Below are 11,644 nucleotides of genomic sequence, written 5' to 3'. Positions count from 1 at the left end.
TGATAAAGTTTTGACTAATTTTTATGCATTTAATATTTAATACCATCATTTATTTATATAATGTCAGTCTTCCACTAAAAAAAACATATTCTTTAGTTAACGAAAAAAAAAAGAAAAAGAAAATTAAGTTTACAGTTCTTCATCTTTTAGTAATTAAACCCTTTGTTTTATTTTTGTCTCCAACATGAGTTCGAGAAAAACCAATGGAAACCAAAAAATTAACATGAAAAAGATAGAAAATTATGTAGACCGCACGATTACATTCTACAGAAGAAAACAAAAGATCTACACTAAGCTCAGTGAGCTGTCCCTTCTCTGTGGTGCTGCTGTTGGGTTTCTTGTGTATTCCAACAGTGGAATCCCATACACATTCGGCAGCCCATCCTTTGAAGTTGTTGCAAAGCGGTTTCTCAACGGTGAGGGCTCTTCGTCAACCTCACTGCTGCAACAATCGAACATAGATGTTCAAAACAAAGAAAAGATGGAAGAACTCTGCAAAGTCTACAACAATATTTTAGAGAAGGTTGATGCGGAGAAACAGAAAGGGATGGCCATGGCAAAGGCTGAGGCGGAGGCACTGCTAGTGGAGAAGGACGCGTGGTGGAGAGTCGATCCAACAACGGTTAAGGATAAGGAAGTCCTAAAGCAGTTGTTAGCGAAGTATGAAGATCTCTATGAGAAACTATGTGACGAGGTTGTTGCAAAGAACCAAATAGAAAATGCACCGTAGATTTTATTTAGTGGATCATCTGTTTCATTCAAGAGTCCGATCCTAAATGTCACTCTTTCGATTTCAAAAATTGTTGTCATTCTATGTTTAGTTTTTGTTTCAACTTGGTTGTCGTTTTTGTTTTCAATTTTACATTGTTATTTTTAGTCGACAATTATTTCATTTACCCCTTATTAAATGAATAAAATATTAAATAGTTTGAAATTCTAATAGTCAAATAAGAAAAAACATAACATTTAGCCATTTTTAAAACTTGTGAGAAATAATCTAAAATGATAACTAATTTAAAGAAATCTCAATGCTCTATAAAATCTCTTGTTCCGACAAAATTACTTATGTGGAAGAGAGCATTGAGTGATAGTGTCTTTCAGATTTATTGATGTGTTTCGTCAAGTATTCTATCATAAAGCCACAAGAAACCACAAAAATCAATGCCAAGAATGCAAAGAATTGATCAAAACCATTCTATGATTATCATTCTGGTAGAATGTTTTTGATCAATTCTTTGCATTCTTGGCATTGCTTTTTTTGTGGTTTAGTTTGGCTTTATGATATAATATTTGATGAAACACATCAACAAATCTGAAAGACACTATCACTCAATAAATTCTACATAAATAATTTTTGTAGGAACAATAGGTTTTATAAAGCATTAAGATATCTTCAAATTAGTTATCATTTTAGATTATTTCTCACAAGTTAAAAAAATAGATAAATGTTATGTTTTGTCTTATTTGACTATTAGAATTTCAAATGATTTAATATTTAATTCATTTAATAAGAGACAAATAAAAGAATTCTCGATTAAAAATAACAATGTAAAATTAAAAACAAAACAAACACTAAGTTGAAACAAAAAACTAAGCATAGAATGACAACAAATTTGAAATGGAGAGAGTAACATTTAGGGCCGGGATCTTGAATGAAACAGATAATCCACTAAATAAAATCTACGGTGCATTTTCTATTTGGTTCTTTGCAACAACCTCGCCACATAGTTTCTCATAGAGATCTTCATACTTCTCCATCAACTGCTTTAGAACTTCCTTATCCTTAACCGTTGGTGGATCGACTCTCCACCAAGGGTTCTTCTCCACTGGCAGTGCCTCCGCCTCAGCCTTTGCCATGACCATCCCTTTATGTTTCTCCGCATTAGCCTTCTGTAAGATATTGTTGTAGAGTTTGTAGAGTTCTTCCATCTTCTTTTGATGCTGAACATCTATGTTTGGTTGTTGCGGCAGTGAGGTTGACGAAGAGCCCTCACAGTTGAGAAACCGCTTTGCAACGACTTTGAAGGACGGGCTGCCGAATGTGTATGTGATTCCACTGTTGGAGTACACAAGAAATCCAACATCAACACCACAAAGAAGGGACAACTTACTAAGCTTAGTGTAGATCTTTTGTTTGCGTCTGTAGAATGTAACCATGCGGTCTGCATAATTTTCTATCTTTTTCATGTTAAAATTTTGGTTTCCTTTGGTTTTTCTCGAACTAATGTTGGAGACAAAAATATAAACAAAAGGTTTAATCACTAAAAGAGGACGAACTGTAAACTTAATTTTATTTTTCTTTTCTTTTCGTTAGCTAAAGAATATGTTTTTTTTTCTGAGTGGAAGACTGACATTATATAAATAAAAGATGGTATTAAATATTAAATGCATAAAAATTAGTCAAAACTTTATCAAATTAATATTTGGAAATTCGACCATTATTGTAAACTGACTTAGAGTTTATGTCATATTTGACTGAGAGTATATGTCATAATTGAAAAATATTTAATTACAAGAACTTAGTCAAATATGTAATCCACTATTTTCTTGACAACTTATTGTCCTGTTTTTGGAATAAACTCTATTAGTCAAAGTTCTATCATAATTATCAGTATTTGAAATTATTAGTTTTAAATATATAATATCAGTAAATACTATTCTACATTTATATTATATATTTATTTTGTACAAAAGGATATATATTTAGATAATAAGATATATATATATGTAAACATAATTTATCTTTTTATTCATGATAAAATCTTGACTCATATAGTTTATTTCAAAAATAAGAATTAGTCAAAAATTTTGTAGTTAATTAAGTTAATTACATAGTTGAATAATTTATTGTAATGAAATATTTGTCAATTATGACATAAAAACCTCAGTCAAATGTGACATAAAATCAAAGCCACTTTCTAACAATGGTCAAATTTCCAAACATCTTCTTATAATTAAAAGAGAAGTGTGAAGTGACCTTAGTGCAGTGGGAGGAGGTAAGTCCATTTGTAGAAGGCACCATCACACCAAGAATCGAGTTCCGCCTCCTACCAACGTAGGAATTTGGCTAATGGGCCGGCCAGTTGTGGCCCAATGGTTGACAAAAAAAAAAGAGAAGTAAAATTACTGATCTAATTAATCAAATTGCCACTAAATTATTAAGAAAGGAGACACTTAATTGAAATCAAGAAGGAAAAAAAAAAGTCAAAAATTAGATTTTAGGTGTAGGGTCCGCGTGTTTATCCAGTTACCCACCCGATAATTCGACAACTTATCCAGCGAAATGTATATTGATTTCAAAATGGGCCTTACTATTGTTAAATATTTTAGTATACGTGTTGGGCCTTACTTGTAACGCCGCCAAACCGTCCTAGGCCCGAACAAGGACAAGGACAGCCACGAGACGCTACGATGGGAAATGCACCCTGGATGGTCCGGCCAAGGGACAGAAGCTGCAGCTTCCCAACCAGTCCTCCCTGGACGTGACTCCGCCCGCGGCCGAGGTTTCGCTTAGGCTTTGCAACCCTCGCGTCGCCTGGCGCGTTGCGTTGGCCCGGACAAGGCCAAGTATCATGTACAACTTGTCATATTCCCCCAAAAACCGATTATATTACTTATAGTAAATTATTACATTGAAAATAAGTTTCCAAAGCAATATATATATAAATAGTCGGATACTTTCAAAGAATACATAGTCGGAAAATATAGGGTTTTACATAAAAATCCCTATCCGGCACCCTAATATTTGCTCCAGCTCTAGAATCATCCTAGGCTTCCTTCAAGACAAATATTTATCATGAGTAATCTAAGATTACTCAGTGAGCTAGGTACCCCTTTCCTAGACATGCATTCTATTTTCCCCACCCCGAGTACCCCAACAAGCAAGGAAACAAACAAAGCATCAAAGTTACGCAAGCAGAAACATAGTGAAAGCAAATAAACAAACAAGCAAGCAAAGAAGGTTAGATCAATCAAGACTGGACTCGATAAACCTAGACACTTCAACCTACATGACAAACAAAGACGACTAGAATAAAACGAGGATAACTCGACTACTCTAGACTCTTTTACCTATGGGCCCTCGATAATCTGTTCTGTTCCTTACCACTTCCCATGCTGAAACCACAAAGGTAACCAGAATGAGCCATCATAAAGCCACATCGTCATGCAGCGTCAGTCTAGTAGTGAGCTAGACGCTGACTTGTCCCTTTGTGCGAGTATCCATAAGGAGAAATCTCACGAGACATTCTTTTCTACGCTTGGAACAGAAGATCGACCACTCTATTCTAGCTAGACTCAAGAGAAATATAAATTCGAGAGACTAGTAAAACGCTAGTACTACAATTCAAAGGGTTAGCAAAACGCTAAGAATTTACTACTACAAGACAAGCAATTAAGCAAGAAAAATCAAGCAAAATAAGCAAGAAAATCAAGCAAGAATTCAAGCAACAATCAACAAGCAACAATAATAAAAATTCAAGCAACTTAGATTGTTCTACATGCATGCAACCATCCTATCCGATTTTTATGCAAAAAAATACTGCAATTAAAATCTACCAAATTAATCATGCATGCAATTCTATGGTCCAAATTTTAAGCAAGCCAAATTGCTAAAAATGCATCAAGTAAACCTAATTTCATCATGTAAACATGGGGTTCAGTTCTCTTCAATTCTCAACACGCATGGTGATTCCTTGCATAAATTCTATGTGATTTAAACAAGAATCTAGCATGAATCCTACCAATTTAATCATGCAACATATTTAACTGATTCTATCATGAATCCTAATCTAAATGCAGAAAGCAATAGGTACGTACATGAACCCTAGAGTTCATGCAACACCCCAAGCAAAACTACCACACACTCACAGTGATTCAGCAGAGGATTGACGGTCAGACTTCACAGCACCATGGATCAGACAGCGCTCCCTTCACGTCTAGACAGCGTCCCCTCGGCGTTCAACAGCGTCTCCTCGGCGTCCAAACAGCATCCCCTTTACGTCCAGAGCTCCGACATCTTCCTATTGAGAGAACAATACTTAGAGAATTTTTGTGGTTTCTTTCTTTGAGCAGAGAATGTCGCAAATGAGAGTAGGAGAAGTCATATTTATAGCCGAGCAAGCCTCCTCCTCTCCCTTGAAATCGTTGGACAAATGACAAAGAATTTGCGACACTTGGTGCTGCATGTGTTGCATGTCGCCTGTGTGTTGCCCTCGCCGAACAAGTGTCACTCCTCTTCAACAAATGGCGATTTTCTTCCAACACTTGGCATTCCTTGTGACAAATGGCAAAGATTATTGCTTGTGGCCCAATTATTCTTCTTCTATGGTTTTGCATGAATTTCTATTGGTCAATCCAAAAAGAGAAATCTTCTTTGTCCCTTCTTTGTTCACACATGCAACATGCATGTTCTGTGTCTCTGCCAGCGATTTAACAAGCGATAGAAATGAAATATTTCATGTCTCCCTCTTTGTTTTGGACACTTGGCAAATTGTTCCCTTAAGCTGCATGAATTTTGATTGGTTGAATCAAGAGAGAGAATCTCTCTCTCATCCGCAGACAAACGCCAAGAATTTCCAGATCGCTGTTTGATCGGATCAGCGGCACTGCGTACGTACCGCATCCGTCTTGCGTCCGTACTACATATGCCCCGCGTCTATTCTGTCCGTACCATCTTCGTCTCACGTACGTCCTGTCCGTACCATCTTCGTCCCTCATACGTCCTGTCCATACCGTCTCCGTGTGGAAAAGCTGGCTTTTGATCGGAACATGAAGTCTCGATCGTACCTTGGCTTATTTTGATTTTTGGACTTGGCCATTCTTCTTCTTCTTACTTTTTAGGACTTCTTTTTGGTTTAGCCTCTTGGACATTAACCATTGGCCATTCTCCGACTAGTTGATTTTTCTTCGGACTTCTTTCGGTCGTTCTTCTTTATTTTCTCTTCTCCTTCTTTCTAAGTCTTTTCTGGGTCTTTTCTCCAAAATTTTATTTTTGGGTTTTTTACCCTTAGTGAGGGTCACTACATTACTATTGATAAATACTGCAAAACAGACAAAATATAATGGTTTTTACTATTTGAGGAATACAGCCAAAAAAGTATCCATAATGAACGGAAATTATGGCATACGTTTAAATGTTAATATCTGCCCAAATCACATCATGCAAATCATTGAAATTAGGATTAATAATTCTCCAGTCACCTTATATCAGCATCCAATTAACATATTTGCTATAGTAAACTTACCAAAAAAACGAAAATAAACATCGAACATAAATTTGATACCAAAAAATCTTCAAAATACTTTCACTCCAAGATTCACACCACCCAATCATTAGGATACCTAATGTTATCAACTTAAATATACATACATATACTCTACCCTCATTCTAATCTCATCACATCAACCAATTACCTACTCTCAATATCAAAACTCGAGTCTTTTTTTATATTACCGAATGGCGCAAGCACTTTCTTTCCTCAATGATGTCAAGCCCTACAAGACATCCTGGAGAGTGCAAGTCCGAGCACTTCACGCTTGGAAAATTTACACCACCACTTTTGGAGAGACCTTTGACATGGTCCTCGCTGATGTACAAGTAAGTTTAACTGCAATTTTTTACCCAACAAACTTTCTAATATAAAATCGTCTCTAACCAACTCATACCTATACATTCTTCCAACGTTAAAAAATTCATGCTTCTGTTAAGAACGATTGTATGAATCGTTTCGAAAAGCATATGGTTCCATGGGAATGGAGAAACCCATTCAACATTTTGGATTGGTTTATGCTGAAGGTCAATTTAGACCAACAAGGCACTGTTACAAAATGAATTTCCTAGCTCAAACCATTATCACAAGGATTGATCCACTATCTGATGACCACTACCTGTCTCTGACTATTTTCAACTAAGAGATGAGCTGTAAGCTACAAACTTTTATATTATTATTCCAACTAACTGTGTGTATTATTTATTAAATCTATATTACTATCATCACATACATTTTCTAATTGTCATAGGGATGAAAGGCTACCGTGTATTCTTTGGGGATCTTTTGTGGAGCAGTTTTTTGACGCCTGTGAAAATGCAGATGGTGAGATAGTAATATGTTTGATAAGATTTGCAAAAGTCAAGACATACAATGGTAAACAAGATCTCAAACTCATATACAAGAATTACTTTATAGTAACTACCAGCATAGTAAACGTGGATTGTTAAATCTATTTTGCAGATATCTGAAGCATAGCAAAATCTTTTAATTCCTGGCAAGTTGTCATCAGTCCAGACTACCCCAAAATTGTGGAGTATAGGAACAAGTATATTTACGACGTTGATTAAAATTAGACTTGTCTATTTAAACTAGCATGGTTTATACTTATAATGAAATTGTTCTGTATAGGTTGCCTAACGATGGTCTTGCTCTATAAGTCATTGAGAACAAACCTAAGCTAGAATTGCAGTTGGCTACAGGTCCTGAATTTTCCTCTTCAATTTCCCAAAAAAACCATCGAAGTGGTCTTTGAGATGATTAAGGTAATAAGATTATATACTAAAAAGATTAAAATCAGTTATAATTCAAAGGACAGACTCAATCATAGCAAGTATAAGTAAAGAAAATGCATTTTTAAAAATTTCAGGTTGGGAGGGTCAAGGTCTTTTGCACAATATATGCAATAGATACATACTGGACTTGGTATTACATTGCATGTAGGAAGTGCAATAAAAAGGTGATTCTGGTGGTAACTACTTCAACAAAACCTCAATTTTATTGTGATTCATGCAAAGGAATAGTTACTAATGTTCAAGCGAGGTAAGTATATCAAACTTGTGTGTGAGGACAATCTGTTTACAATTATATTGTCAGTTTATAACTACCAAATGGTTCACTGCGTTTAAAGGTACAAGCTACATGTTAATGTGATGGATCAGACTGGTCAGATGAAATTGATGCTTTTCGATAGTTGGTTGTCCTGCAAGTAATCTTCTTGATGGGTCATGAGATGAGGTTAAATTCTAATCTAGACTTCAATGTAACAAGTTAATATTTTATCAAATCTACATAACTAACTATTAAAATAACTACTTAAATTTACAGATTGATGATCCTGAAGCTTCGCCTGAATCTATTAAGCAGTTGGTGGGTAAAACATACCATTATATGATATGTGTTGGTCCTGAAAATCTCTATAATTGATTGGATACCTATAAAGTTTCTAGGGTGCTATTAAATGATACAAATGAAAAAGAAGAAGATATTCCAGATGATTCAAATGACCAGGTAAACTATCACCATGTGTTAAACTTAATCATCCCTTATTCATTCATGTCCGAAAAATAAATTTAGCTAACTCGACTAATGTTATATTGTATCAGGGATCCCTAATGATTACCTATAGTCAAAATCCAACAAGAACTTCTACTCCATCCTCTAAGCGATCACTTATTGAAGATATTTTCTCTCCACCAGATCATTCCTCCACTACGAAAAGGCTTTGTCTTGATTCCATTGATGTTGTCATGATTAAGCAGGAGAAATTAACCAAAGCAGGACTGATCCGAGAGGCTAACAAGGGTATGAATGGAATCCCAAAGTTTGTTAAGGTTGAAGGAGTCCATCCACAATCACATTAAGGAAGATATAGTATTAGTGCATATTAAACATAATTAAAATTTAAAAATACATTTTATAAAAAACAGTTAAGGGTTGTAAATTAAAATTATAATACCAGTAATTTACACAAACCAACAAAAAGTTTACCATAACTGAACAAATTACTGACATGATAAACTTATAAAAAGACATCTTATCAAATAATAGAAAATCTGCAAAGTTTATGAGTATTGTATATATTTTGAATTGCAGAATCACATTGTTTGGTGCACTTAAATATAGCATAATTTATGGTACATTACTACCGTAAATATCAAGATATGATTTAGTTAATAACCTAAACCTTCTAAAGGTTAACCAAAGAAATCCTAATTAGAATAGTATAAATACATACATTGTCGTAGAGCTACTCATCAAACACATTTCATAGCAGATAACCACTCTTCTTATTATCACATAAAACTCTCGGTATGGCTACCAGCCAAAACAACAACAAAAAATAAACATCCACTCCTTTCCGCTTGGTTTGATCTGAATGATAAATGTTCATATGCAAGATAACTCACTTTCGAAGATATTCCTGGGTTTTATTACTGGAATCTCAAAGAAAAAAATTCCAAAGAAGGCAAAGAACCATCAAGATTCAAAGGACAACATATGTTTCAAGTAAGATTGATTATGATATATATTTGAAACTCCTCTTCATGTATCTCAAGGGACCAACAAGTAACGAAGATTTGAGAACATACAATGGTGTGATTTTCAACTCATACAATGAAGCATGTTTGGCTAGAAGTTTATTAGAAGAATAAAATGTTCCGGATCACAATCCATCTACCTATTTGTTTTTTTTAAGTTTTAGTTTTTTAAGTTTTTCTTGCTTTCTGGCAAAATTTCATCAATAATAAAACTTTCATGTTCTTTTCCTTTTTATCAAATGTAATCTAGAAAGGTTTTGTAACTTATTTTCACCCAAAAATACTAAAAGTTAATGGCCAAATTAACTAATTCTCATATAAGAGTTTCGAAACAAACCTTATTACTGCAGAATAAAACTTCTTCAGAATTAGTTCTTCATCCTCTCTAAAAGCGACTGCGAAAATGGAAAAAAGTCGTTACAAACAAATAAAATTATGATTGACATAAAACTAAAAAGAAATTGGAACCCACTTAACGAAAGCATTGAATTCAATTACGAAGTAGACAATTCCGGTTTATGCTTGCTGAAATTGAGTAATTATAACTAGATCTTACCCAAAAAAAGCATCGAGAAAATATATTTTCATCCACACCTAATTTCTCCCACTTTAATGACAAACACACCTATATTTTTCTCCTTCAAACTTACATATTACTCTCTCACCAAACTAAACACATCTCATATATATATTTTTATTATTTTTTAAACTTTGCTTTATTTTTTGGTTTCCTATCTCTCTTTTTATTCTTTTATTTGTTGTAACACTTTAGCTAGTTATTATCAAAAAATTATCTGCTCATTTTTTATACAATATATTATGATTATAGTTTTTCTACATTTTAAGATGTATATTGCTATATATTTTTTTTGAATTAGTATACTATACACTGTCCATTTTTAGTTGAACATTTTTTTTTAAATTAATGTAACTGGTCATCCACTTATTAGTGATAAAAAACATAAGGTTGATAAAGTAACTTTTTTTTTCAAGAAGATACTCTTTTGAAACCCAAACATACAAAAAAAGAGGTAACTCAAGTTCCAAAAATTCTTTAAAAGAAACAAAAAGAAATCTTCCTACTCATTCTTGAGCATTACTACTTGCATCCATTTATCTCACAAGTGTTCAAGGTAAACATTTCATTTTTACTATTTCTATTTGAGTCAGCTCTCATTTTTTTATTAATTTGAAAATTTTATTTTGTAGGAATATGAAAAAAGTTATGGTGGTTCATTGTAATGCTCTGTTATATTACTTTTTTACTTTTTTTCAAAATTATTTTTGTAGCACAAAATATTAAAGCTAGATTATTTTTCATTTTGTTTTATGGAATCACATGTTTACAAAAGTACATTAGTGTTATTTTATTCTAGATTGGTTTTTTTTTTTCTTATTATTTTCTTCGAAATTCACATATTTTTGGCTTAGACATACATGTTTGCACTGACAAGGAAAAAAAAACAAAATGCTCAAAATTAATAGATATAATATAAGTTCTTAATTACTAACTACTGTGTTTTTCTGCATCAAAAACAAATATATTTGCATATTACTCGTCGAACAAAACAAATGGTTTTAAACCTTCATTTTAGCATCATAGCTTTCTTAAAAAGTTAAATAAACATAGGTACTTTATAGAATTTCTCAATCAAAAATTAAAACTATTAAAGAGAGAGAGGGTTAATAAATAAAAGATGGGGACGTCTATTGACGTCAACGACGACAAACAGATTTTGACATTTTTTGTTTATTTATGATTTTTGTTTTAATTCAATATTTGGTTTAAATTTAGTCTTACATATATGTTTTATTAGTTAACTCTAGAGGGGATGAAGGATGGGGTTCATTCTGATGGATGAATATAAGTATTGTTTTTCTTTTCTGCTTTCTTGGCTTTCTTCTTGTTTTTATCACCTTTTTCTTCTTTATATCTGAAACGATACGACTCGTTTTTTTAAATATATTATTAAACTAATGATTTTATTTTCACTAACAATCTAACCACATTTAAAACAAACAACGGAAATAACCAAACATAATAAACCAATGGATTAAATAACCAAAACGAATAAATCAATAACATCTATCCAACAAGACCAATAACATAAACCAAGTCATAGAACAATGAATCAACAACCTAAACAACCGTTTTAGACCACTACATTCCATTCAAGGAAGCAAAGAAGAAGAAGAAGAAGGTAACTCTAGATGATGAGCTGCGGCAGACAGTTAATGTTCATGGCAGTGGAGATATGGATGATGTAATTGAACTTGAAGAAATGGGATCAAGAAAGATGCAAAGGACACTTGGTCCAATGGATAAGTTTGCAA

The 11,644-nt window shown here is 33.3% G+C and overlaps 2 protein-coding genes across 2 annotated transcripts; one reads left to right on the top strand and one right to left on the bottom strand.

The window, feature by feature from the left end:
• LOC104743802 (agamous-like MADS-box protein AGL61) lies at positions 224 to 730 on the top strand. Its single transcript, XM_010464845.1, has one exon. The coding sequence runs from the start codon at positions 224 to 226 to the stop codon at positions 728 to 730; it is 507 nt and encodes a 168-aa protein (XP_010463147.1).
• Positions 1,681 to 2,157, bottom strand: LOC104742052 (agamous-like MADS-box protein AGL61). The gene has a single exon (XM_019235557.1). It carries the CDS (start codon positions 2,155 to 2,157, stop codon positions 1,681 to 1,683), a length of 477 nt encoding a protein of 158 aa, XP_019091102.1.

This window comes from Camelina sativa, chromosome 14 (genome assembly GCF_000633955.1).
Source record: "Camelina sativa cultivar DH55 chromosome 14, Cs, whole genome shotgun sequence".
Taxonomy (NCBI): Eukaryota; Viridiplantae; Streptophyta; class Magnoliopsida; order Brassicales; family Brassicaceae; genus Camelina; species Camelina sativa.
The sequence above is the reverse complement of the archived record's forward strand: the minus strand, read 5'-3'. Positions and strand labels throughout refer to the sequence as shown.

Coding starts and splice junctions, on each gene's coding strand:
- LOC104743802 (XM_010464845.1), top strand. CDS start 224: ATGAAAAAGATAGAAAATTATGTAGACCGCACGATTACATTCTACAGA.
- LOC104742052 (XM_019235557.1), bottom strand. CDS start 2,157: ATGGTTACATTCTACAGACGCAAACAAAAGATCTACACTAAGCTTAGT.